General features: G+C 43.2%; 1 protein-coding gene across 1 annotated transcript in view; it reads left to right on the top strand.

The window, feature by feature from the left end:
- LOC123759299 (uncharacterized) overlaps nt 1-17,764 on the top strand; it is a 232,906-nt gene extending 215,142 nt beyond the window's left edge. Inside the window, exons 7-10 of the mRNA XM_045744169.2 lie at nt 6,195-6,265; nt 9,225-9,328; nt 9,987-10,128; nt 12,658-17,764. Of these exons, the coding sequence (XP_045600125.2) occupies nt 6,195-6,265; nt 9,225-9,328; nt 9,987-10,128; nt 12,658-13,061 (721 nt within the window). The 3' untranslated portion in view covers nt 13,062-17,764. The remainder of the gene's footprint in view (nt 1-6,194; nt 6,266-9,224; nt 9,329-9,986; nt 10,129-12,657) is intronic.
- The last annotated feature ends 9,354 nt before the right edge of the window (nt 17,765-27,118 follow it).

The raw sequence follows: 27,118 nt of genomic DNA, 5'->3' as shown, positions 1-27,118 counted from the left end.
AATGTCAGACTTTGGCATCAGTCATGTGTATGGAGTTCTAGGGCCTACCGGGGACCACGGCCAGAACCTGGCCCCCTCAGAGAGGCAAGGGGAGCAATGGCCTATAGAAACCCCCGTGTGGTAGGAAGCATTCTGTATCTGCCATCGACCGGGTCAAGCATCCAGAAAGGTAAGCATTCCAAAACAAACCCCTATTCTGGTGAAAATTGCTACCTAAAGCCGAACTAGTGGATAGAACTCTTCAACAGAAAACAAGGAAACTAGTATGACGTCATACGTCACCGCGCCGCTGTCTGCGCAGCTCCCCCCTCCCCGGGAGGGGGAAGGGGGAGCCCCAGACCTCCCACGCTGGCTATCCACCCATCAGTTCTGAGGCTGGATGTCAAAACACGTGAAAAACCGCCGACCGGAGGGAGGGAGGGTTGCCGGGGAGCCTCCGGGTATCACCCAGAAAATGGCGTTTCATTACATTCAATGCTGGTTTTCTGGGGGAAGCCCCGTCGGCTCCCCAGAGCTAACTACCCACAGAGGAAGGTCAAAGGGACAGAACCGGGAGGCGGACACCATGCACCCCCCACGGAAGCGAGACAACCGGCAGCAAACGCCAACCCAAGGTGCCACAGCCCCGAAAAATCCCAGGAACAACACGTGAACAACGAGCAGCAAGGCCCCCGCACGAACACCAAAAATCCATGCCCGAAAGACAGCAAGGCCACAACGCCCAGACGGCAGCGAGAGCAGCGAAGCCACAAATGCCACAGGCATGAGGGAAGAACACAGGCAGCTTAGCCGCAAGAACACTGCTGACCACCCGGGACACCATCACCCACGAACCGGGAAGAACAGAACCAGATCAACGCAAAACGCACTCCGGACCCAAACACCGTGGCACGCAAACAACAGTGGAGGGCCGCCACTGAACACAATACACGACACACCCCCGGCCCGACCAACGATGCACCAACAAACCCTGGACCCCCTCCAGAATGCAGCAGCCCCACCCCGCGCCAGAAAAAATGGAGACTGCTGCCACCGAACAACTAAAACGCTAAAACCGAAGGAGCAAGAAAACTCGGCGACTCGACTCCCAGAGGGAAAGTCCAAAAGGAAAGAGCCGACGAAAAAACACACCGGAACCGAAGGGGCACTACCAACCGAGGAGAAGACAGAGCACGCTGACCAGAGACCAGGATGGTGCAAGCGGCGCACGAACAGGCCGGAGGTGAAACGACGCACGAGACAGCTTTCTAACGGTGCAGAAGTAACACCAAAACCGAAAGCAAGCTGAAGCGGCTCCGCCAGCGTCGCACGAAAAGAGGCGACAGTATGTGGCAAGACGACGGCCCCCAACCCCCACCAGAAAACCAAGCCGAGAGTAAACCAAGCTAACAAGAGTAACCACCTAAGAAGGGACAGGAAAAGGAAGGGCCGCCAAAATACCCCATACTGTCGCCAAGAGAAGCACGCAGGTGGAACACCTACCACGAAGCCACCCGACCACCAACCGGAGGCGAGACCGCGAGGCAGAACATAGCAGCCCCGACAAGGCCCCTCCAAGCCCAGGAAAAGGCGGAGCCGCGGGAAGATCTCGGGCGCGACCACCAAAACCCAGGCGGCACAAGGAGATGGAACATCTGCCGAACAGAAAAAACTCCCCAAAGCATGCAAGCCCGCCAGGATTTCAGAAACGACGGGTCCGACGCGAGACATCGCAAGACCCCCCCCCCAAAAAAAAAAACAACCGGCAGGGCAAGCTAGGAAACCAAAGAAGGCAGAAGGGTCGCCGCCAGAACAGTACCCGAACCAAGGGGTACGAACAACTGCAATAGACCAAGACAAAGAAGCACAACACAGGACACAGGCTGAAAAATGCCCAAGAACACACGCAGAACACCCCTGCTGCAGAGGAGGCAGGAAGAAAGAGCAGAAGCACAAAAAAAAAAAGGAAAACAACCAGGGGTGGACAATCAGGGAGGGACAGAAAACACCCACGCAATCCCCAAGCACAAAACAGTAGCAAAGTGCCACACCACAACCGGACACAGGAACAAGGACACGCCACCGTGAAACACGGTACCAATGCACACGCGCAGCAGCAGCAACAGGCACCACCGCAACATGCAACATGGAAATAGCAACTCCCTTCTGCAAAGGCAGAGAACGGAGCAGGCAGACCCCAGACAGGGCCAACGGAGACACAACAAAACCCAACAGTCCCAGAAACCTGCACCAGGCGACCAACGGCGGAGAAACCCCGCTCGATACCTGCTGGATGGGGTACTGTACTGGGAATTCTTTTACACCCCAAGCCCGGCCCAAGGGCAGGCTAGACCGGCCAGAGGATGGCCCACCAGGCAGCTGCTAGGAGCGGCCCGCCGGCCCACAAACCCCCACAACCAGGATGGGCCGGAACTGCTATACGAAAACAGGCTAGTGTGCCCTGGAAGTCCACAGACAAACCAGCAAGAAGGCTTATGCTCGCAAGTAGGTCGTGTAACAACCACAGACCTCTGATGGTAATACAGTGTTCCCCAATATTGCCTATAGCACCATTGCACTCCACTGGTACTATCCCGCAAGTTCTACCAGATAGGCGGGACCCAAGAGCCAGAGCTCAAACCCTGCAAGCACAGCCAGGAGCCTTACCAGTTGAGTACAGAACCAACCCTACAACCCCCACACCTCACAACATGAAAAAAGGTGGGTCCCCTGAATGACTCTAGCATGGGTTGGACATGCACATGAGGGGGACAGGAAGGGTTGAAAAAGGGAGTCACTGGTGTGCGAACGGTCTCAGTCGTACAAAAATATACCTAAATAAAGACAGGTATATAAAAAACACCGCATCCAGCGCCCGGCCAAAAGACGCCAGACCGCAGAAACTCACCTGGCGAACGGTGGCACGAACTTGACACGACTCAACCGTGCCCAGAAGAACCTGGTAGCACCGCCAGGTGAAGACGCCAGAGCCGGACCCTGCCGGACCCGCAGGAGAGCAGGGAGAGGCGAAGGAGGCGGCCCACACCCATGACACAGGGAAAACCGCGGCGTCCTCCCCACAACTGGGAACCAGGACACCCCCGGAGCGAAGGGGCACATACCGCAGCCAGGGAGTAGAATGAGAGGCGAAGCACTGTAGCAAAAAAGGGCGCAAAACACTAGCACTGAAACACCGCCCAGACCAAAACAAACTCCACGGCGCATGCGCATGACACGCTGGCCGAACCGCACAACCCTCTCTGCGGGAAGGCGCCAACCAGGACTACTGCACTAGAAAAGTAGCCAAAAGAGGAAGCAGGAACAATAAAACCGGCCAAAGAAGCAAAGAGAGCCCAAAAAGGAACCCAACCGGGCGACAAGTAGCCCAACAGGGCCACAAGTAGCCCAACCGGTCCACAAGTAGCCCAACCGGCCCACAAGTAGCCCAACCGGCCCACAAGTAGCCCAACCGGCCCACAAGTAGCCCAACCGGCCCACAAGTAGCCCAACCGGCCCACAAGTAGCCCAACCGGCCCACAAGTAGCCCAACCGGCCCACAAGTAGCCCAACCGGCCCACAAGTAGCCCAAAACGGCGACAAGGACGAGGAGCCGACAGACGTTCCAATAATGCGGGAAGTAGCGAAAAACCTCCCCGAACCCTCGAGAACACAGAAGCCAACACTAGTCCCGAAGGCGCACAAAGGCGCAGGCGCACCCGAGATCAGAAGTCACGTAGAACCCCATCAAACGGGGAAACATGACGAAAACACCGTCCCAAAAAAGGGTGGGAGGAAACATCCACCCACAGGATGGAACCAACCGACTCTAAGGCCAAGGAACCGAGCCCGGGGAGGGGCCGACGCCCAACAGCACGTACGGCGAGTGGGGAGGAAAGACCCCACTCCACGTAACCACAAGCCTTGCCTAGAGGGGGATAAAAAACCCCACAGGGTCCAACGGGGTCAAGGCCCCCCAAGTCAGCCCCTCCCCAGCCCCGGGAACCTACACGACAGGCCCCGGGGCCGAGCCGTTCCCCCAAAGCCCCGGCCATACCAGAAAACCGGGGCAACCGTGAAAACACTAAGGAAGGGAGCCCACTGGCAGACTCATACAACACGGCTGGAGGAACAGGCTCAAATGCCCCCGTCACTACCCCGGAAGGGGAATTCCCCGAGACTGCCCGAGTCTCAACACCATAAAAAACCCCGCCCCGAACCTACAGACGGTAAGGAACCGGATGCAGGCAGGAAGGGTGATCCAGGGGAAAGACAAGGGGGCGTGGATGGAACTGAAGCAACCAACACCCCCCAAGTCCCAAAACGAACTAAAACGGGGCAGCCCCGGGGCTCCCGGGGAGGAAACCACGAGAACGTTGCCACCACCAAGGCTCAAGTGCAACGCCCCTGCTGCCCGCACCCGCTTAGTCAGCACAACTGGGTAACCGAGCCACAACGAGCAACCAAACTCGCAGGACTCCGGGTCGAAGGTGTCACCGATCCCACAGGCAGCAGACGGAGGCAAAACAGAGTCACCCAGAGACAAAGGGTGAGAGCAACCCTCAAACTCGCTGGAAGCGAGGGGGGGACTCTGGGGTCACATCCATCGGACCCGCGTGCCCCCAGGGGTTTCCCAGGGTCCCGAGCATTTACTATAAGAGGACTTGCGCTCAGGTAATCCCAGGCAGGGTACTGCTAACTGGTACCCAAAGCTACCAAACAACTTTCTAAGAGCTGAACCCCTGGGACGTGTACACTCACGGGGACCTAGCAGGGGGTACCACCAGAAAATACTCAGAACACAAGGGACACAAGGGGCAAAAATGAAGGCAGACCCCCCCACCAGGTAGGTAAACAAAAAGAAAAAGAACACCCTGCAAGAGGACAGCGTACCCAGGCGGAACAGAGCCGGCCGGTATGATTGGTAAAGACAAGCTGCACAGTACCCTGCGCCCCACCAGTGCAAAAACTGCCCCTTACTCTAAGGCGAACAAGGGTGACAGAACACCCGAGCACACAAAGAGCGGCCGAAAACCAAGCAGTAAATGGCCAAGCCAGGGTTGGACCCAAGAAACTTGTGGAAGGCAGCCCCAAGCCCCAAGGGCAGTACTTACAGGGCACCTAAGGAAGGGAACCCTAGGCGCATGCAGCCCGAGTACTGGAGAATCACTCCCGGCTCACGCACCACCTAGAAAACAGACACCACACTCTAGGTACAGTGCTGAAACAACCACTGGAGCCGGAGCACATAACCGGTGCCTATAGCATCAGCCGAAGAACTGATGGGTGGATAGCCAGCGTGGGAGGTCTGGGGCTCCCCCTTCCCCCTCCCGGGGAGGGGGGAGCTGCGCAGACAGCGGCGCGGTGACGTATGACGTCATACTAGTTTCCTTGTTTTCTGTTGAAGAGTTTTATCCACTAGTTCGGCTTTAGGTAGCAATTTTCACCAGAATAGGGGTTTGTTTTGGAATGCTTACCTTTCTGGATGCTTGACCCAGTCGATGGCAGACATAGAATGCTTCCTACCACACGGGGGTTTCTATAGGCCATTGCTCCCCTTGCCTCTCTGAGGGGGGCCAGGTTCTGGCCGTGGTCCCCGGTAGGCCCTAGAACTCCATACACATGACTGATGCCAAAGTCTGACATTAGCATATCAGCCTGGTAAAGCTCAGGGGAGCCGACGGGGCTCCCCCCAGAAAAGGTGAATAATAAAGTAAAAGTTAATTAATAATAATAATTATCCTTCATTCAGTCATATTAATATTCATACTATAATTATCCAATTTTACTTGAGGGCGACCATGTGTAGTGCCTCAACAGGGAAAGGAGACTGATGGCACGTCAAAGACACTGGCTTTGTAAATGATATGTAAAGTTTCTAGAAGTTCAGCCAAGGCAATGGATCTTTTTTAATTCATTACCTTCATGCTGCTGGAGGTGACCAAGAGTTACAACGTAACTAAGAATGTTACAATTTGGAATTTTCTAAATTATGAAAGTTCAGAACGCACACCTTGACACTTGTTCATGCTAAGTAATAGTTTTATTAACAGAAATAATTAAGGATTTTATATTAACAACTAGTTATTTGAAATACAAGCTGGATTTTTTTTCCTTTTTCTAATACAATATGTGAAGAAGAGTACTTACATATTTTCAGTTTAAACATCAAGATTTATTAAAATTTATTAATATTTTGTTGCTTTTTTATTATTCAGGTATCTTGTTGAAGGAGCGACTGGAATCTTCACAGGATCACTATACGATGACAGTTCTCTTACTAGGAAAGGTATGATGACTTGTTGTTTTCCATTTTGATTAGAGATATTTTGGACTGATTTTACTGATACAGTACAGTATACCTATTTACATTGAGTTGTTAATGTAAAAGATAGTAAATTAAATTCAAACAAAGAATATTATGTCATTTACTATGTCAGTAGCAGCTTCTCTGGGCTCCTCATTGGAGTGGGTATCATGTGGATATCAGAGATCAACCAGTACTGAGGTGAACCACTCATTAGAGCTTCAGTGAGAATTCACAACACTCAGCCTCCCTTCAAAGAATGTTTTTGGCAGTTACAACACTATCCAAACAAATCTCTGAGTAGAGTTAACTATGCATAAACTACCTTTCATACCACCATCACATTGCACCCAGAAATACTAGATGCCCCAAGTAGGCTACTATTTACACCAGCCTACATGGTGTGTTGAAGGATACTTAATTTTTCTTGCAGGGCCTAATGACATATTCTCAGGTCTATTTTTTGGGTGGGTGGCACCCTTCTGTTTTTTGGTTAGGATACTTTTTCTTTTATAATTCATAATAATAATTCATTGTGTCAAGGGACAGGAAGCCTGCTTGAGTGTAAGCCTGAGTGTATTCATACACATTTGGCTTTTATCAAGCCCCCCCCCCCCCTCCAAGGCTGAATTATTGACCCCGCCCAGAATGCAACACCACAACAAGGTGACTAACTCCTGAGTACCTACTCAATGCTAGCTGAACAGGACCATTAGGTGAAAGGAAATGTGCCCAACCATTTCTGTCCAACCTGGAGTTCTCAATTGTGCGTCGAGAACGAACCTGACTATACTACAGGGACCCTTACCACTAGCGCTCTATCACCTTGCTTGGTGGCTGGGAAATGAAGTTGTGGCCTTCCCAACAGTTGTGGGGAAGACAGCCTTACCTGGCAGCCTGTCCCCATTTACATGGGAGTTTTTGTGCATTGGCTGTTGGTGTTAGAATAAGGATTTGCATATCGCTTACCTACTGTACCTGTTTTTTGAGTGTTCTAGTGTGGATTACCTCATGTGTCTGGGGGTGGTTGGCCATTATGATTTTTTTGGGTTCCATCTGGATCCTGTCTCCTTGCTTAGGTTCTTCAGTCAATTTACCATGTTCTCATGGAAAAGTTTTCTACCTTGATGTTTTCTGTTATTTTTTTTTTTTGCAACATAGTCCAATCAATTCAGTATTGTCCCTGACAGGGCCATGAACTTCCCATGTTGATTGGTTTGCAGCTTTTCTTTCCCCAGACCTTCAGACATAATGATAGGCTTTGTGCCGTGTAGACCTGCCTGGCAAGTGTTATTTGTCAATTTTCACCTGTCCTTTTAAATCTTGTTCTCAAATGACAAGTGTTGCCTTCATGGAACTGTGGTGAACATGCTGAGGGGGCGATACTGAAGGAATTTGGTAAGAAATAGAGTATTGAGTGTAATGAAATGCCTATTTTTGGTTGGCACGCTAGTAGTTTTTCCCATTACTACCTCATCTCTTACTACTTTAGTTTTTGGCTCAAGTGCGTGTTGCATGGAGGAGTAGGTTAGTATATGAGAGGACTTTGTATGCTTGGAGCTCCTTAACTCTACAAGTGAGGTGGTGGAGGTACTGGGAGTAAAAAAAGAGAAAATACAATTGACACACCACCCCAACACACAATGGCTGAGTTATTCCTTCCACTTATCTTTCCCACCAACTGGTTCCAATGTTTCAGAGGTGTAAATTATTTTTATAATACACCCTTACAGAAGAGCATAGGGCTTTGGTCTGGGTTTCTCCATTTAGCACTCATATTTTAATATTGTTTTCAATCACAAAATGTGCTTGGGAGTGTTTACACAGTACATATTATAAACTGGAACAATGTTTTCATACATTTAGAAGGGAACCTCTCATACAGAATGAATATGCCTTCCACATATGTGAGGTTAGCTGCTGCCTAGGTTGTATTTTCAAAAGTACTCGGGACAGTTATTAACAGAAAAGGCATTTAAAAAGGCCCCTTCTTTCCTTACATCACTTTACTGTAATGCATTTTAACCTTTGGCTGCTCCTGCAGCCTGCAACACGCCCAGGTGCAAGAAATAATAAAAAAAATCATCATATGAAAGTGTTCATTTGTGTTCCCTGATCACGGGAAAAATAATACAAAAATCATAGGTGGCATATTTGGGCCGCAATATGGCGAGGCAATCTGGTAAAAAAGAGGCGCTGATAGAGCATGTGTTGGAGGTGGTCTGCTCCACCCAAGCTGTCAGGTGGGACTTGCCACAGAGATATTATTACCTAATTATTCCAATGTCTCTTATTTTTTTTTCCAGTAATATTATTCAATAGAGTGATATATTTATATAATAAAATGTGTGACCCATTGCTATACTCAAATTATGGTGTGCATATTAGTCATTCTATTATGATGTTCATAAAACAATAAACAAATAGTTTTGCTGTTATTACACTTTATACACACAGGTTATATATATATGTATCTGCATGTTTTGTTCACCATAATGAACCACTAAGTTGGTATGTTGAGTCGAAAAGCAATGAGGAGTGGCCAGCACACCAGCCAGCTAGCCACTCTCTCCCTCAACAACACCTCACTCGCCAACATATACATATATTTTTTACATTTTTAGGCAATGCTGAGGTCACAAGCTGAATAGCAATGCTGTTATCTCATGCTGTATGCACCAGCCTTGGTTGCTCAGGTAGTACTGATGCTTCCACACCCAGGAATGTTGCCCATGATTTTTTTTTAAATGGCGTCTGTTTATAAGAGCCCTGAGGAAGCTGGTGTGAACCCTGTGTAGCTCTACTGTATATCAGTCTACATACCATACCTGTTCACATGTCTATTTAAGTGTCATTATATAAATTCTTGATTATTTTCACTAACTTGCATTTCTATTTCTGATATGCATGCAATAATCTTGTGTTATTCCTTGTGCATCAGGCATGTATGGTGAAGGTGTTATATACGACTCGGGCATGACCATTCTGCAGAAGAGCCATGGCTACACGACGGGTGATGCCATGAAGGCTTCACATAGAGAGAGGGTAAGTGTGATTTACAAATTTGTAAATCATGGTTTAACATACAGATTCATCTTCAGTACATTTGGGGAGGGAGTTAAGTTCACAAGGAAGAGAAATATACAGTATATATGCTGTATATTTTTGTAACAAGAATTGTGTATAACCTGGTCTCTGTAGTGCTTTCTTTGCTACTCTGTATACTCTTCTGAGCATTCTCTGCTGCATTTGCATCTGTATTAGCTGCAGCTAAAGTCACAGTTAATGCATAGCTATTATTTTAACTGCAGCCATAGTTAAGCTATACAGTATTTGTATCTGGAGCCACAGTTATTTCAGATATAGTTCTAGTAGCTGCCAGTTGTCATAATTTTAATTATACAGTAGTTGTAGCCACAATTATAATGCAACCAGTTGTAGTGCAGCTACAGTCATAGTTGCAGGCACATTAATAGTGCAGTGACAGATATGGCTGTAACCATAGTTGTAGCATAGCTGCAGTCACATTCATAGTTTCAGTTCAGTCATAATTGCAACCACAGTTGTAGGCCTACCTCAGTTGTAGCTGCATTTTTAGATTACCAAACTTTTAAATTTGTAAACCAATTGAAAATTATCTTAATTTTTGTCTAATTTAAGTCCTACCGTATTGCTTGCTTCATTCAGATTTTATATGTTGCAGTTAAAAAGAAATCACATGGATGAACTGAATTACCAAGGTGTGTTGGTTATCCGGAATCCTTTCAAAGCTCTCATCTCGCACCGTCACTTGGATGTCGGTGGCCACACTGGCTATGCCCCAAAAGCACATTTTTTGGGCAAAGGTTTGTTACTATACAGTACCTCTGTACAGAGAATTGCATATAAACATGGACATTTGAATGAGGACAAATTTATTTTTTGTGTCAATATGACAAGAAAAGTAACTACATACTGTATATATTAATATTCACAAAGTGTATGTGGTTGGTTTTGCTTTCTATGAATTAAGGGTTTTCTGTGGGGAGCCACTTTGGCTCCCTGAAGCTATCCAAACTGATGTGTGCTATACAGTACTGTATTAGTTTGGGGTCATCAGTCACAGAAGTCCTTGTGCCTCCCAGGGACCATGAGCCAGAACCTGCCCCCTCCCCCCCTTCCCTTCAGAGAGGTGCAAGGAGGAATGGCTTATGAGCACTTTACATTTAAAGTATGTCATAATTGTCACAATTATGTCACTATGCCTTCCTTCCATCAGCCAGGGAAGGAAGAAAGATAGGTGAATCAAAACAGATCACTGTCTGGTTAACTTGTGCAATCTACATCATAAAAGGTCAAAATAACTCCTTTAGAAAGAAACCCAACAAGCAACACTTCATGCAACTAGCACTCTTGCTCGTTGCGGTGGAAGTAGGGAAAGGTGTGGGAGCCGGCATCCCACCACTTCAGTTCTTGAACTGATGTGCTGGAGTCAGCTCAGTCACTTCTGGTCTCAAGTCCTGTTCTCTATTTTGCCTTGTGTGGCTATACCAGCAGTGTGACCAGACCTTGGTGAGCCTAAGTAAGTACTGTACAGGCTTCATGGTCCTGACAATGGGAATTATTTGCTCTATATTCTGTGAGGCACAGCTTCAAATTAAATGGTGTTATCTGTCTTCAAATTTTGAGCATCACAATCTTAAGCACAAAAAAAAATAGCAACCTGCATGAAGCGACGGTCTTGCTTCATGCAGGTCGAAGTTTAATCTCCGACTGTCCAAGTGGTTGGGCACCATTCCTTTCCCCCCATTCCATCCTAAATCCTTATCCTGACCCCTTCCAAGTGCTGTATAGTCATAATGGCTTGGCACTTTCCTCTGATAGTTCCCTCATCTTTTTGTCCTATGTTTTATGCTTATAAATTTAGTGCTGTATCTGCACTTACCAGCAAGCCCATGCTTCCCTATTTGTTGCCGACTCCAAGTCAGTGAATGAATGATTGTGGAGGGAAGCGTATGTTTGTTGTTAAGTACAATAACTTGTATATATTTATGACAATTTCCTCAAATATGTTGAGTGATGTTTTATTTTGATTCATAGATTATCCTATATGCTTATTTTGTTTCATTACTCTTCAAGGTGAAGCAATAGAATATATGTTATGTACACTAAGTTTAAAGTTCCTAAGATGTACCTCCTTTTGTCTTAGCACAAAGCAGTTTATAAGTATCCTCTGTTCTTGTATATAGTGAATAGAAGTAACCACCACCTTCTACATAGCAAGATCTCTTCATAATACACTGTCAAGTGAGGTATTATAATACACTGTCAAGTGAGGTATTATAATACACTGTCAAGTGAGGTATTATAATACACTGTCAAGTGAGGTATTATAAAGGTCTCACATACAGTCCCGCAAGTAATTAAAATATTTTTACCATATTCATATTACATGAACTATACACTACCCTGTAATTGGCTTCAATAACCATATTCACCTGACACTTGATGTCAAGTGACACCGTCCCTTGGGACAGTCAAGTGACACCGTCCCTTGGGACAGTCAAGTGACACCGTCCCTTGGGACAGTCAAGTGACACCGTCCCTTGGGACAGTCAAGTGACACCGTCCCTTGGGACAGTCAAGTGACACCGTCCCTTGGGACAGTCAAGTGACACCGTCCCTGGGGACAGTCAAGTGACACCGTCCCTGGGGACTGTCAAGTGACACCGTCCCTGGGGACTGTCAAGTGACACCGTCCCTTGGGACTGTCAAGTGACACCGTCCCTTGGGACTGTCAAGTGACACCGTCCCTTGGGACTGTCAAGTGACACCGTCCCTTGGGACTGTCAAGTGACACCGTCCCTTGGGACTGTCAAGTGACACCGTCCCTTGGGACTGTCAAGTGACACCGTCCCTTGGGACTGTCAAGTGACACCGTCCCTTGGGACTGTCAAGTGACATCGTCCCTTGGGACTGTCAAGTGAGGTAATTATTATGCACCCTGAAGTGAGTTCATTATCTCTTCCACTGAAACTCTCTTTTATTTAAGGCTTTCATTCCATGATACTATCTTGCATAGCACCTCTCTACATCATATTTATAGACATGAAGTCACAAAAATGTGGCTGAAAATTAAGCACCCAACCCACACATTTGAATTATAGGAAGTAACTTTAGTTTAACATATGTGGGGTTACCTTCAGTTGAGGTTACCTTGAGATCATTTCGAGGCGTAGCGTCCCCGTGGCCCGGTCCTCGACCAGGTGTTGGGTGTCTTTCCATCCATCTTGTTCAATGTTTAAAAGATTTTTGCCATATTCATATTACATGAACTATACATATACACTACCCTGTAATTGGCTTGAACTTTATTGACGTCCCTTTTTCAACAGGTTGGGCTGAATTTGTGATGCTGAAGATTGGACTGTGGAAGGATTTTTATGTAGACTGGCTATCTCTATGCCAGCCAGTAAACATACATGTCACTTACTATGAACACTTGAAAGAAAATCCCGTTGAGGAAATGGAGAAGATAATGCATTACTTGAAACTACCTATAGATAATAACAGACTTTATTGTGTGGGCTCAAATACTGATGGCTTATTTAAAAGAAAGCCATCTAAAAATGTGCCATTAGACTTTAACCCGTTTACAAGGGAACTAAAAGATATTGTTTATAAAGCTATTGCTGAAGTGGATTCTGTACTTAAAAAAACAGGAAAGGATGGGCTTCCATTGTCTAAGTATGAGCTGTATGACCCGTGGGAAGCAAAAGTTGTAAGACAAAGCTTATAAAAGCCAGAAAGTCAAGGATATCAAGACATACCCCCAGTTCACAACTCCAATATGAGACAGTAGGAGACACATTGCCTTTTAACAAATTCTTTTTGCTGGTGAAATATCAGCTTTTATGAATTCTAATAAAATTAGCATCTCAAGATTTCATTTGAAATTCATGCTATTGGCAATCCAAAAGTTTTACACGAACACATCTTTTTCAGTAAGTGATTGTGATAAGTATAGAAGCAATATAGACCTTGAGATATAGACTTAACCTTGAGCCTCCTGGTGTAACTCCAAAAATCTAATCTTGTATGATTCCACTTTTATTTTATTTAAAGCAATTAGAAATATAAAATTATATGTTTCAGTTGTGAATTTTATTACAAAATAATTAGCATTCAGCTCCTGCTCAAGCATCAGTACTGTATTTAGTGGAAAAATTAAATACTGCCTACAAATCTAATATTGAATAAGCTGTATTGATGTATTAAAATAATAATCAATTAATAACAGTAAGATATGGACCAAGTTTCAATAATATAGGTGTATAGCAGTCTTCCATATTAAAAAATGTATATTTTTGTAAATAATAATAATAATATTTTATACTCTTTTTTACGTTTTTTATAGAAATGTTACCAGGTAAATGTAATTTTTATTTTTATTAAAAATGGTTTCAATCACTTATCTGTTAAAATTAATAACATTCACATTATTAATTACATTTTGGACCACACACATAGCTCATTAGCATTTAATTGTTTTTATATAAATTTGTGGCAAATTAATAAAATAACCTGTAAGTGACTTATCACTGAGAATTAAATGGTACTGATGATAATTTACAAGTGATGTGTTAGCATGAAGAGGCACATGAACCATAAGTGCCTGGTGTCCACATCAGCTGTGGACACGACAGGGAAGAAGTGGGCGTCAGCTCATATAATAAATAATTGCATTCCTATGACTAATGATGTTATATCATTTAATTTCATCTCATTCCATTGTAAGAGATCCTTTTCCTTAAACTCTAAGTCTAAATTTTAAACATAATTTCAATTTAAATCAGATTCATTACATGACTCCAGGGTATAGCTCTCTGAAGATATAGTTAGCTTTCATATTATGGAAATGTATGTCTGTTTATTCATAATTCCCATAGAGGGGTTTCTGAAAAAGAGGTGGCCTCATGATTTAATTTGCGCTGCTGTGTTTAATTAAGAAGCCTGTTGTGCTGTCTTTGTCAAAAACCTGCTCTAAATAAGTTCTCATTGACTTCAATATTTCTGCATTTTATAGTCATTGTCATCATTATGACGATGACGATGACCGACCCATTTCCCACTTTAATGGCTGACTATAAAAAACTTACGAGATTGTGTTCTTTGCTTACATAATGTTGCGAGTAATGAACACTTGGGATGGACTCGATGAAGTGGAGGCGAGTCAAGTATATTTCCTAACTTTGACAAAATACAACAAAACCTTTGAAAATTACTAGTTTACCATACAGTGGGGCCTCGATTTACGATGGTAATCTGTTCCCAGAGACGTATAGTAAGTCGAAGCAATTTTTCCCATAGGAAATAATGGGAATTGGATTAATCTGTTCCACACCCCCAAAAATATTAACTTAAAAATACATTTTATTCTGAATACAATTTTTTTCTCTAACTACAATACAGTACATATGTTTATCTTACCTCTTGATGCGTATGGAAGATGGTGAGGAGGGGAAAAGCGGGGTGTTACTGTTCGGAAGGGGAGTCCCCTTCCATTATAACATCTGGGGGTACTCTCTTCCCTACGTTTTGCCTGCATACCACTAGGACCTGGTTGTGATTCACTGCTTGTTTGTCTCACTAACAACCTTTCCATAGATTTTTGTTTTCCATACATTTTAATTTTTGTCTGTAGTGAGGCATCACAGTGTCATTAAAAAGGTTAAGGCAACGGCCTACTGCACTGTGATTTGGGCGAGTTGTTTCAGCAAAAGTTTGCAATTCTTCCCATGCTGCACACATTTTCTTAATTAATGAGGAAGGGACATTCTGTACTGTCTCCTCCTCCCCTGAAGAAATTTCCTCAGCCGTCTCTTGTTGCTGCTCCTTGTGAAGTTCTTCAGTGGTCAGTTCTTCGCTGTGTTCCTCCACCAGCTCGCAACACACAACACTCAGAACACTATGAATGCCACTTCTTTTTCTAAATTTCTCAAACCATCCCTTGCTCTCCTTAAACTCTTTCATATTTGCATCACTCGTTCCAGGGGTTTTCTTTAAAAGGTCTTCATGCAATTTCCTTGCTTTTTCACAAATGATGGCCTCTGAAACTCTATCACCCACTAACTCCTTGCTGTGTATCCAAATTAATAATAACTGTTCAACATCCTCAAGTGTTTGTGTTCTATGTTTCGTGATTATTGATACGCCTTTTGCCACTTACCACTCATGATGTCCTTTTTCTTAGCAAGTATGGTGGATATCGTTGACTGAGATTTGTTGTACTGCCTAACTAGTTCAGCAACCGGCACACCATCTTCATATTTACGAATGGTCTCTTGTTTTTGCTCTATGGTCATCCTTACATGTGTTTTCATATGTTGAACCTTACCACTGACTTTCTTGGGACCCATGGTGTGATATATAATAATCAGTTTTATGTTCAAAAAGCAAAAAAATCACCAAAAGAATAGAATTTCTTTAAGCGTGATCGTCACTAAGCAGGCGGCTCTAGTAAACCGAGGCAGGTCGGCCCAGGCAACTGGGAACCATGCGCTTGGTCGACCCTGAACGTGTACCAACAAATATCGTTAGTCGACAACGCTATCGTAAGTTGAGTCGCATTTTCCGATCAGATTTATATCGTAACTTGAAATTATCGTAAGTCGGGACAATCATAAGTCGAGGTGCCACTGTACTGTAATCAATTGTAAAGAGCCTTGTCAAAAACTTATTCTTTCCTGACCACAGGCATTATTAGGCAATCACTGTACATCTGCTTGGGTGCACACCAGAAGCATTCATGCAGCCCCACAGTGAAGTTGATGGGCAAAGCTAGGCCTCTAATGGTGATCAGTGTGAACACTGATCACTAATGTTCATTTGCTCATTAAATTTGCCTTAAAAAGCAACCATCCTAGCTCAGGAGCTTTAGTTTCATTTCAGTTTTGCTTGTTCCATTCCCATAGTTAATGCTTACTGAATGTTGTCTACAAACTCACGATCTTGCTAGATTTCGTATTTGCAACAAATGTAGATATTATCCTAACTCCTCAAAATATCAGCCAGTTGTCTTGTCAACATTATACTATATTCAAAGATTTGAATCATAGATATACTATTTAACTTTTTTAATAATCTGTGCTATATCAACACAGCCCAACATATTTCCTCTTAAAATATTTGTGCTGCTTGGCGATGCCTCTCGAAATATTAGCACTGTTGTTAGCTGACATTTTGAAGGAATGTTTATTTTATTTTAAGATTTGAGGGTAAATGGCCATGCCACACTAGATCATTACAGGGTCTGCTCATGTTTGCCTCTTGGCAATTATCTACAGAAACTAGCCTCCCATGGTCGTGTGCACAGTTGACTAAAACACCTGACCAAAAAGTTGTTTAATTGATCTAAAGACTATCTGAATTTATTTACTCCAAAAGTGAAATGATTACTTAGGCCAATCTGATTGTTAGAGTTTGGATAATGGGAAAATGACTACTGTATAAATATATAAAAAACAATCACCATTGTATTTGTTTTCTACAGTAGTGGTTTCTTCAGTATTGTACTGTATAGGTATTCCTTCCAATTCTTAGGTTTTGCTGTTTCATTAAGCCATTACAGTGTAGAGAAATGTCACCAAATCATAAGGGAATTGCTTTAGACTTAATGAAATATACAGAATTATTTGATAGAATACTTAGTTTTAGTAATATTATGTAACTTCTATAGTCCTGAAACTTGAATATAATTTTTTATCATCTTCATATTTTAAAAAACAAATCATTTTAGTTCTTAAGGAATTTACCTCATGATTTATTTCATACATCATGTACATTAACTAGTCAAATATTTTCCATCAACTAAATTCTTTCTCTCTTGATCTACAATCAGTCATTCTTTCCCACAATTAGGAAGATGGACAGAATATTCATGACTGCCAAAGTAATTTTAAGAACTGGATGAAATACATTACTGTATTTCAACCATTTCCCATGTACAACGGGGAAGCATCTAGTTTTCCAGCCAGGAAATTTCATGGACGAAATGCTGTGGCCAAATGTCTCTAAGGTCTGTTTCCAGATGTATGCTTTTTGGTTACTTTTGGTACACTGGGAGATGGATACTACAGTGAACTGATTAGCTGATGATAATTCAGAGGATCAACGGCTTCCTGCTTGGTGGTCTGGTCATTAGACTGTTTGGTTGACAAATTTGTATCATTTAATGCCAACAAAAAGGTTTTATTTTGGTTCAATTACAAATTCATAAATTCTTCTGAGTTTCTTATAAATTAATGCATTATCAGTTTGCTGTTGTTCAATTAACAAATATGACCTCAATGTAATAATGCTACTACAGTAGAACTGTACAAATTTTTTTGTTTAGTACATACTGAGCCAATGTCGGTGTTAACACATGTAAAAACAATTTAGCACTTTTTTATCAACTCTGTATTCCATTGCGAATAAAATATATTATAAAATTAAATTAAATTTCACTGTATTCATATACTATGTAGCAGACAAGAGTATTGTAGTGATCTGACACCCCATTGCCCACCACTATGTGATGAAAATTGCCTCCTGTTCTCACCTAGTTGTGCTTGTGGAGGTTGAGCTTCAGTTCTTTGGTCCCTCCTCTACACTTAATCTAGAAATAATATAGAGGTGGCTGATGGTGACTCCATATATATATTGGGCTGGTGGTGACATATCTTCCTGTAAGTCCTCCCCACTAAGGATAGAATTTTCTTCAGATCAAAGCCCTGCACGTACTCAAACCTTGAAAAATTATGAGTAGAATAAATGAGGAATAAATGAAACGAGAGATGGCAAGTTTTTAATGCTGGAAAGATGAATGTGCTTTGTTAATGAAAATAAAGCTGAAATGAAGTGTAGATTGGGCTAATGATTACAAGTGAGAATTTAAGAGAAAACAAAAGAAATACAATATGCCTTTATGAATGAAAATTGGTATAAACAATAATCGACTTATCTTGGTGCTCTTGAGTACTTTGTAAAATTTAACTTTGAAATGACAAAACTGGCAGTTGTGATTGCGTATGTCAACCTGATGACTTATGTGAGAAAGAAAACTAATTTGGAGGGTGTTTAGACTGTAACTGGCACAAATACCAAGAAGTTCAGAATAATCATGATGTTCATTTTTAATGGAAAAGTAAGAATAGATCCTCTGTGTACATGGGTGTCAAGATAATAAATGGTAACAATGTATTCAGTATTGAGAAACTGGAGCAATGAGGAAATTGGAGCAATGAGGTGACTGGAACCACAACCTTTGCTTGTACCTGATATGTCTGTCACTGACAATCCTGCACCCCCAGAGTCCAATCATCTCCCACAAAAAGACTATATACTATAACGTACAACTAATTTCCGATCTTGTTGAAACTGCCACACTGCCCCTGCCTCTGCACACTGCCCCTACACACTGCCACACTGCCATTGAAAGTGAACTAGAAAAGACGCTGGACCGACTCCTAGCTAAATTCTTTACAGAAGTAAACCAACCCATCCCCAAGGCTGACCAGACACTCCATCGACATCTACAGACAATGAAATCCACTCCAACATAACTACCATTGCTGTATACAAATCGTTTGAGCTAAGGCTGGACAAACTTCTAAATAACTCCTTAACACACCTTACCAAAGTCACTCCCCCAGGCTGACTTACCACAAACCATAATCACTGGCACCAAGAGTAAGAAATCCCCAGCTGTATAAACCTCACAGCGACCTGGCACTTTTGACTGAAAAACCATATAAACCACACTCTCCCACAACACATCCTCCAATCACTCCCAGATACTAGTATTCAACATGGTGTAATACTGACATGTCAAAGAAGACCGATGTAATCACATCCCAGACATAAAAATACAAAATATGACAACATAACCCATCTTCAACTAACCTAACCTTATACACATTAATTTCATGTTACTTAATGTACTCTAACTTACTTTGCCATAATCTACACTAACCTATCTGAATTGCGAATAACTTCAAAATATACTTCGACTCACAAACTCAGTTTCTTGACTAAACCCCACAATTTTCATAAAACAGCAACACTAATACCACCATTAATACAACTCCTCATTTTTGCCATCCTGAGTCTATATCCACTCATGTTTATTTTTCTCATTATCCTTACACAAAGAGAAGACATTGATAACTTTCAAGCTCTGCAAAATTATGAACATTGATGTGCCACTGTGAGTGCCGCATCTTTCAACAATACCACTCATGCAGTCATTGGGAGGAAAAACGTTCATGCAAACTGTATTTATCACGAAGCAGAAGGAGGAACTAGTGACTTTCTATGAATTTAGTGGAATCCCAGGCTGTATAACTTATACTATATTGTAGTACAGGGGTAAGGTGCGCAATTGGGAGTACCTTATCACTACAAATTGCCACAAAATTTAAATTTAACTGACTAGGCTCTTTTTAAACTTTAAATTTTTACTGTGCCTATCAAACACTCTCTTGGAATGTCACAGAAAAAATACTGCACTCAAACACCAATACATTATGGTTCAGTTTCTATATAAAAAGACTCAATTTGAAACTTCAAAATGTTTAATTTTGAACTTCAAAACTTCACCCTCAATTATGCTCAAAAATAGCACTCAAGCATCATATTTTAAATATCCATCGTATTTTCGAAACTGCAAGTCAATTTGGGTAAAATATGACAAATCTCTGTGTTTACTGTACTTACAAGGCTTGCTTCTTATTTGGCATGAACTTTTAGAAAACTTTCAAGTTACATGTGAACAATAATGCACCATCCAACATATGCACAAATAATTATCATGAAGTTAATATTTGATAATATATAAATACTATAATCTTAAATTGTTCCTTGGAACAATAGTGCTTCAAAGGAAATGGGGGAGGGAAGTGTTACTTTAACAGATCCTTGGTGCCAATCAGCTATCAGTTAAGTCCTCCTCACTCTGATGTGTCGTCACTCATGCCCAGGAAATTTTAGCTCCTCAACACTCGGTGTCACTTCATGTCCCTTGTCACTTTTCACACTTGGTGTGATCTAGTACAGTAGTGTAGTTTTGAAGGGATTTATCACTATCTGCCATTAACCGAGGTGTACTAGTGACATAACGTATGACCCAGGCTCTTACTGTGCCTTGTTACTGGAGTACCAAATGGTTCTCCCTGAGATCACCACTGCTGACTAAATGCTGGTGACCACTGGTTCTACCAAGACTACCACTGCTATCACTTCACTGCAACTGTCTTTATTCACACTTGGGCTACTACATTGCCCAATATACAATTGCAAATGTCACTGGAGAAAAATCATTGGCACTTCACTGCTCACATGAAATTTTTCCTGGTGTAGCAGGCTCTCTCACACTCTACTATGCTCACACTGTCTTATCACAGGGTAACCACAATAGCAGGTTGCTCTTGCTTGTAACAACTCACTGCAAGGACATGGGTATAATAGTTGTGTACAGGTATAAGTGTGATACTTGTAGGGGTATGATTCTCTCTTCAGGTATTATGTAGGGGAAAGTGTGTTAGTTTGCGGGATTAATGAATCCCATCTTTACTGCATAGACATGAAAATAATATCTTTATGAAATTAGAGTCCTTCCCAGAGGCACTGATACACTTCAACAGTTTATATGACAAATATTCACCCAGAACATACCTTTGACAGGAATACTCGTCCTCCTGACTGTGAGGGGAAATTTCATTAAGACATACAGATAAAGGTCTTAAATGATAGCTTATAAAGTTAAAACTGATTTTATCTTTATAACATTAAGGATTAAGTTTACAAAAATATATACCTGTCTAGTGGAATATGACTACTAATAGCAATGATTAAGCTCCTTGAAACTAAATATTAATTCACAAAACTAGGATATAGTCAATAAGTAGTTGTACAGTACTAAGTAATTCTTCAATAACTGAATATTTGACTTTCATATACTTTAAGAGTGCTCTTGGCTGTATCTAAACTGGGGACCACGAACCAGAACCTGGCCCCCTCAGAGAGGCACGAGGAGCAATGGCCTATAGAATGCACATGGGATTTGGAGAATTCTATGTCTGCCATCAACCGGGCCAGGCACCCAGAAAGGAAATGCCTCAAAACAAATCAATAGGATGATTAGAATCCCTAACATGACAAGAGAGCATTGTTTGTGTCTGCAGACTTAACGCTTCTTTTGTGTTCTTTAAGTCTGTCATTATGTCTACGGCCAGTTTCAACAAAGTATTGGAGAGTACAAGATGAACAGGAAATGAGTAAACACCAGCAGCATTAGAAGCTGGAGGAGCAATGTGAACTAGATTGCTACGATTGCTAAAAAAAAAAGTGTGTTAGTTTGTCGAAAGGCGAGTTTTATGTCAAGAAGACGAAAGGTATTAGTAAAAGTTTTGAGTTCAGATATGAAGGGAAGGCAGAGCACACTGCTACTAGTGTTGGAAGCAGGTTTAGGATGAAAGAAATTTCATTTAGCTTGAGAATAGGCACAGTTGATTAAATGCAAAGGGTAACCAAGAGGAGAGAATGAATTGTAGATAAAGGCGATTTCAGAATCAAGAAACTGAGGGTCGCTGATGCGTAGAGTGTGGAGGAAGAGAGACGAGGACACTTTTCTTAACAGGAGGAGGATGGTAGAAAAAGAAGTGAATGTACATGCCACTATGCATGGGTTTGCGGCAGACAGAGAAAGAGAACCCGGACACAGAGCTGTGAATGTGAAAGTCAAGAAAAGGAAGGAGGGAATTAGATTCCCATTCAACTTTGAAATGGATAGAAGGAGCCAGATTGTTAAGAGAGGAGAGGAAAGGCTGGAAAAGACTAAGGTCATGAGGCCATAAAGCAAAGATGTCCTCAACATAGCGAAGCCAGAGAGAGGAACGAGTATCAATAGAAAGAAGAACAGTTTCGAAGTATTGTAACACTGTAAAAGTGTTTGGTTTAGTTTTATTTAATACATAGAGATTCAGGAGTCACAGACAGGGATTTGAGAAGGCGCCAGTTTGGTCGGCCTGAGTTTCACACCTCTAAGAGTTAATGACCACCAAGTGACCTGAGGTCAGATCATGCGAATTTCACCTTGCTTCTGCTAATCTTATAATTGGAGCCTGGTAGCCTTCAAACATGCCGAAGTTTAAGGAGTGGCTTGGTAGAACGCCTGAGGCTATCTACTTGTGGGCGGAGTTAGTTACTAGGTTCCCCAATATATACTCGGAGAGCAGAGCATTAGAAGACAGAGAAGAACAGCAGCCAGCAGAGGAGAGAAGACGGCCTAGCAGGGAGGCTGTCGGCCGGCAGGGCGGGACAGTCTCTGTCAACTACAGACCCCCCTCCTCTATCCAGCTATAGGCAGACACTTGGTGAGTTGAGCATTAAGGTGACTTGGTCGTGTTTACATATGTTGTGTGATGATCAGGGGCAGACAGTTGTAGGGTTCTCAAATTCTTGGATGATGGCTCACTTTGAATATTAATCTTTAACATTTTAATTGGATTGCTTAAGTTATAATACTAATCATGAAAAATATAATTGTTGAATTTATTATTTAAATGGTCTTTCACTTTGTTCCCTAGAGTTTTTGAGTTGAGGTGAGAAAGCCTCTGTGATTACTGGTTTCATGATTTAATGAGTACATGATAAAGATGGGACATACTAATAATGAACTCTTGATAACATCTTTTGTGAATATTGTGATACAGACAAGTTCCATTCCTTGTCTTGTATGGATGGTGGTAGCAATTCCTCTTTCTTCTTCTACTATCTATTTCTACTTCTGCTATCTACTTTTCTACTACCTATTTACACCTCTCCCTCCACCCCTCTCTAAACTCTCACTTTCAACTAATGACCCTCCTCGCTCCTCCCACCTCTCTACCTCTCACCTCAAACCCTCACTAATTACATCACTATTCATTTCTTTCCTTTCGTTTTCTCTTATACGTTTGTGGCAGTGAAATGTGTTCTAGAGTTCTCTCTAGAGTTTCAGGTAGCTGATCAAGTTACGGCGCCTAGTAGTCTTAGCACCTAGGTAGTCAAATACCTAGGTTATTAAAGGTGTTGAACGAGAGAGGTTGCAGTAGGAACTCTGGAGGTGCTCTAGAATAGTTAACTGAGGACGGGATAACGGACTAGAGAGAGCTGTTTCCCCCGGCCTCATTAGTTAACTGGGGGTTGGAATAATGGACAAGATAGAGCTATTTCCCCCACCCCCCGTTACAGTATTCCATGTAGAAATTGGCAAGAACGGGGAAGAGAGGGAAACCCATTGCGACACCAAAAGTTTGAGTGTAATATTTACCGTTGAAAGAGAAACAGAGTACAGCACAGATTAAGGAGCAAATCAAGAAGAAAATACTCCCAACTATCAAAAGTTGCCACAGAGCCAAAGTAAGGGAAGGAAGATCCTGCGATATGGTACGAACAAGCCACTGAGTACTACTTTTTCAAGCCTGACGAAAAAATATCCAGAGACATTGCAATAGCCATACGCTTGGTTACAAGTGCTGCTGGGAGGTAATAAACCCAATAGTAAAGAGTGTCATATCTGTGGAACAGAAGCAGCGGCGCCACTATTGCACTACTTACTGGAATTTGAAGCTACTGAAGCCCTGCGCATCAAACTCAACTTTAATCCAATGACAGCAGCTGCATAAATAAGACTAAAACAGAAGCAAAATAGAAACAGGGAAAAAGGAGGAAACCCCACCTCCATTTAATACTGACCTAAATATCAGAGTAACAAGCTTATTGCAAATAACCGAACTCAATTACAGGCTCACCATAGCCCGTGCTACATGGACATTTCATTCTGAGTAGCTAAATCTAAAACAACAACAGTAGTTATTTTTATTTATTTATTTGTCATCACAATTGACTTGAGAATGGTCCAGGACGGACTGAAATGTCATCAACCCTTCACTTTCTAGTGTGTGGTTTGGTCAACAGGAGAAGATTAGGTGTAGTGTAGAGGTGGAGGAAGTGCCACTCCTAGCCACCCCACACCCATATGCAGAGAAAAGAACTAGGTGTTTTCCCTATAAATAAAATCCAGAATTCCCCCAGTATTTAGGGGGCTATGACTAGAGAAATAAGACGAGTGAAAGCGGCGTATTACGCGTGAAAAAGGTCGTGGTACACCAACACATGTGTACACCACCCATAAACAAACGATCACCCATGGCCCATGCGCAGAATGCATGAGGTCTGAGCTGCACCATTTGTCTTTTGGGGAGGGTGTCTTCAAGGGTTATTTAACGAACACTGTATTAGTAATGTTAAGACAGAGGACGGAGAGAAGAGGGGATTATAAAATAAGCATATATAGTATCGAAAGATGATAAGTAGTACGGAAGAGGACCAATGAGTCCTATAAAGGACTGAATGTAAGCCTTACCATTAGTCGACAGACGTTCCAATAATTTTTTAAGTATTAAAGATCTACTCGAACCGTCGAGATCCTTGATCATCAAGCACAAAATCACAGAGGATCATATGGGCCCATTGGCATTCATAACCAATGGTCGTGCAGGATCCCAATACAATTTGAACATGATTGAGATATAATGAAGAAAACATGTCCTAGGATAAGAACAGTGAGAACGAGGTTAAAAGTACCCACAGGAAGGACGGAACCGATGGACCTGAAGGGACATGGAACCGAACCCGGGGAGGGGCCGACGCCCAAACTAACTTGTATGCAGAGGGGGGAAAGGAAAACCCCCACTCCTTGTAACAGAAAGCCCCGCTCTGAGGGGTTAGAAAACCCAGACGGGGACCAACGGGGCCAAAGGCCCCGCCCCCCCCCCCAAGTCAGCTCCTTCCCAACCTTGGGAACCTCCACATCAGGCCCCCAGGGCGAGTCATCCTCCAAAGCCCTGGCCTCACAAGAAAAAGCTGGGGCAGCTGGAAAAGCAGGAAGAGAAGGGCAGGGGGGAATGGACTCAAATGCCTCCGTTGCCACCCCTGAAACTGCCCGAGTCTCAGAAACCTCTAAACTCTGCCCCGACTCCAAAGCCCTCAGATGCTTCAGAGCCAGAAGCAAAGTGGGGGGGGGGGGGGAGGGGGGACAGAATGAACCACAGCAGGGGAAGAATGAGGGGTGCAGACCGAACCAAGGCCGAAGCGACCAACACCCCCAAGTCTGGGTCCTGATAAGCAAAGAGGGGCAGCCTCAGGGCATCCGGTAAAGCAACCATCCTAGCACGTTGCAGCAACCTATACCTAGCATGCAATGCCTGAGCCGTCTGCACCCGAATAATGTCATCAGTGGATTGGGTGAGTCGAGTCACAAACAAGCAACAATGCTTGCAGGACTCTGGGTAGAAGTTGTCACCGACACAACAGGCAGCATAGCGGAGGCAAAAACTATGAGCATCGCGCTGAGACAATGGGGACAGAGCAACCTTCAAACTCGCCCAGTAGCCCGAGTACCCGAGAATAATACTCCCAGCTCACACACAACCGTAAGAGCAGTACTGGACACAAGGAACAGCACAACAGAGAATCTGAAGCTGGAGCTACATGACCGTGCCACAATCACATCAGCCGAAAAACTGCAGGGTGGATTGCCGGTGCGGAGGTCTGGGGCTACCCCTACCCCCTCCCGGGGAGGGGGGAGCTGCGCAGACATGCAATGCGACTCGGTTGATGTCATGCTCATTTTCATTTGGGAAGTTCTGTCCTTTTATTTGTCTATTTTAGTCGTTTTAACCAGAATAGTTTTTTTGAGGCGCTTACCTTTCTGGGTGCCTGGCTTGGTCGATGGCGGACATTAAATGCTCCAAATCCCATGTGCATTCTATAGGCAATTGCTGCTCATGCCTCTCTCAGGGGGCCAGGTTCTGGCTCGTGGTCCCCGGTAGGCCTAGAACTCCATTCACACTGATACGAAAGTCTAATGATATACATATCAGCCTGGATAGCTCCAGGGAACCATAGGGGCTCCCCCAGAAAAATAATAGTTTCATTTAACATTGTTAATTAGCATCCAGAATGCACCAAAATCCAAGTAACAGGTCTTGTGTCTGTGTCTTGTGTCAGTAACAGACCTAAATCTCTTGTGGTTTAGCTATACGTAGTGGCCTTGAGAAGAAGTGGCCTACTGAAAAAGAGTATTTTCAGTAGAAATGAGGTGAGGTGCCATATGGGAATAACTTCGCTGATTTATTTTCACTTTTTGATTTTATTTATTTACTTTTTCATTCTAACAAGTTGTATTGATGTGTCAATGGTGGTGTCCATTATGCATAACTTTAAAAATATATAGATATATGAGTACACTGTACAGATATAAGTGTATAAATATATGCACACAATGTGCACACACAATTCACACTAATATACATATGTTATTATCATTATTATCTTGACATGATTTCGGGGCTTTTTAGTGTCCCCGCGGCCCGGTCCTCGACCAGGCCTCCACTCCCAGGAAGCAGCCCGTGACAGTTGACTAACACCCAGGTACCTATTTTACTTCTAGGTAACAGGGGCATAGGGTGAAAGAAACTCTGTCCATTGTTTCTCGCCGGCGCCTGGGATCGAACCCAGGACCACAGGATCACAAGCCCAGCGTGCTGTCCGCTCGGCCGGCCGGCTCCCTTATGTACAGTAATGTACGTACAGTATATATTTATAAGCTTAAATCTTGTAAGTGCACATAGCACACAGTTTGCCTGTAAATATATACACGGTAATCTTTCATTTGCTGTTCTTAAAAGTTCAATGGCTCCTAGAATGGCCGCCCTGTATGTTCAAACACTGGATGGCGAGGGCCCAGACAAAGTCTTCATCTTTCTACTA

Source organism: Procambarus clarkii, chromosome 32 (assembly GCF_040958095.1).
Source record: "Procambarus clarkii isolate CNS0578487 chromosome 32, FALCON_Pclarkii_2.0, whole genome shotgun sequence".
Lineage (NCBI taxonomy): Eukaryota > Metazoa > Arthropoda > Malacostraca > Decapoda > Cambaridae > Procambarus > Procambarus clarkii.
The sequence above is the reverse complement of the archived record's forward strand: the minus strand, read 5'-3'. Positions and strand labels throughout refer to the sequence as shown.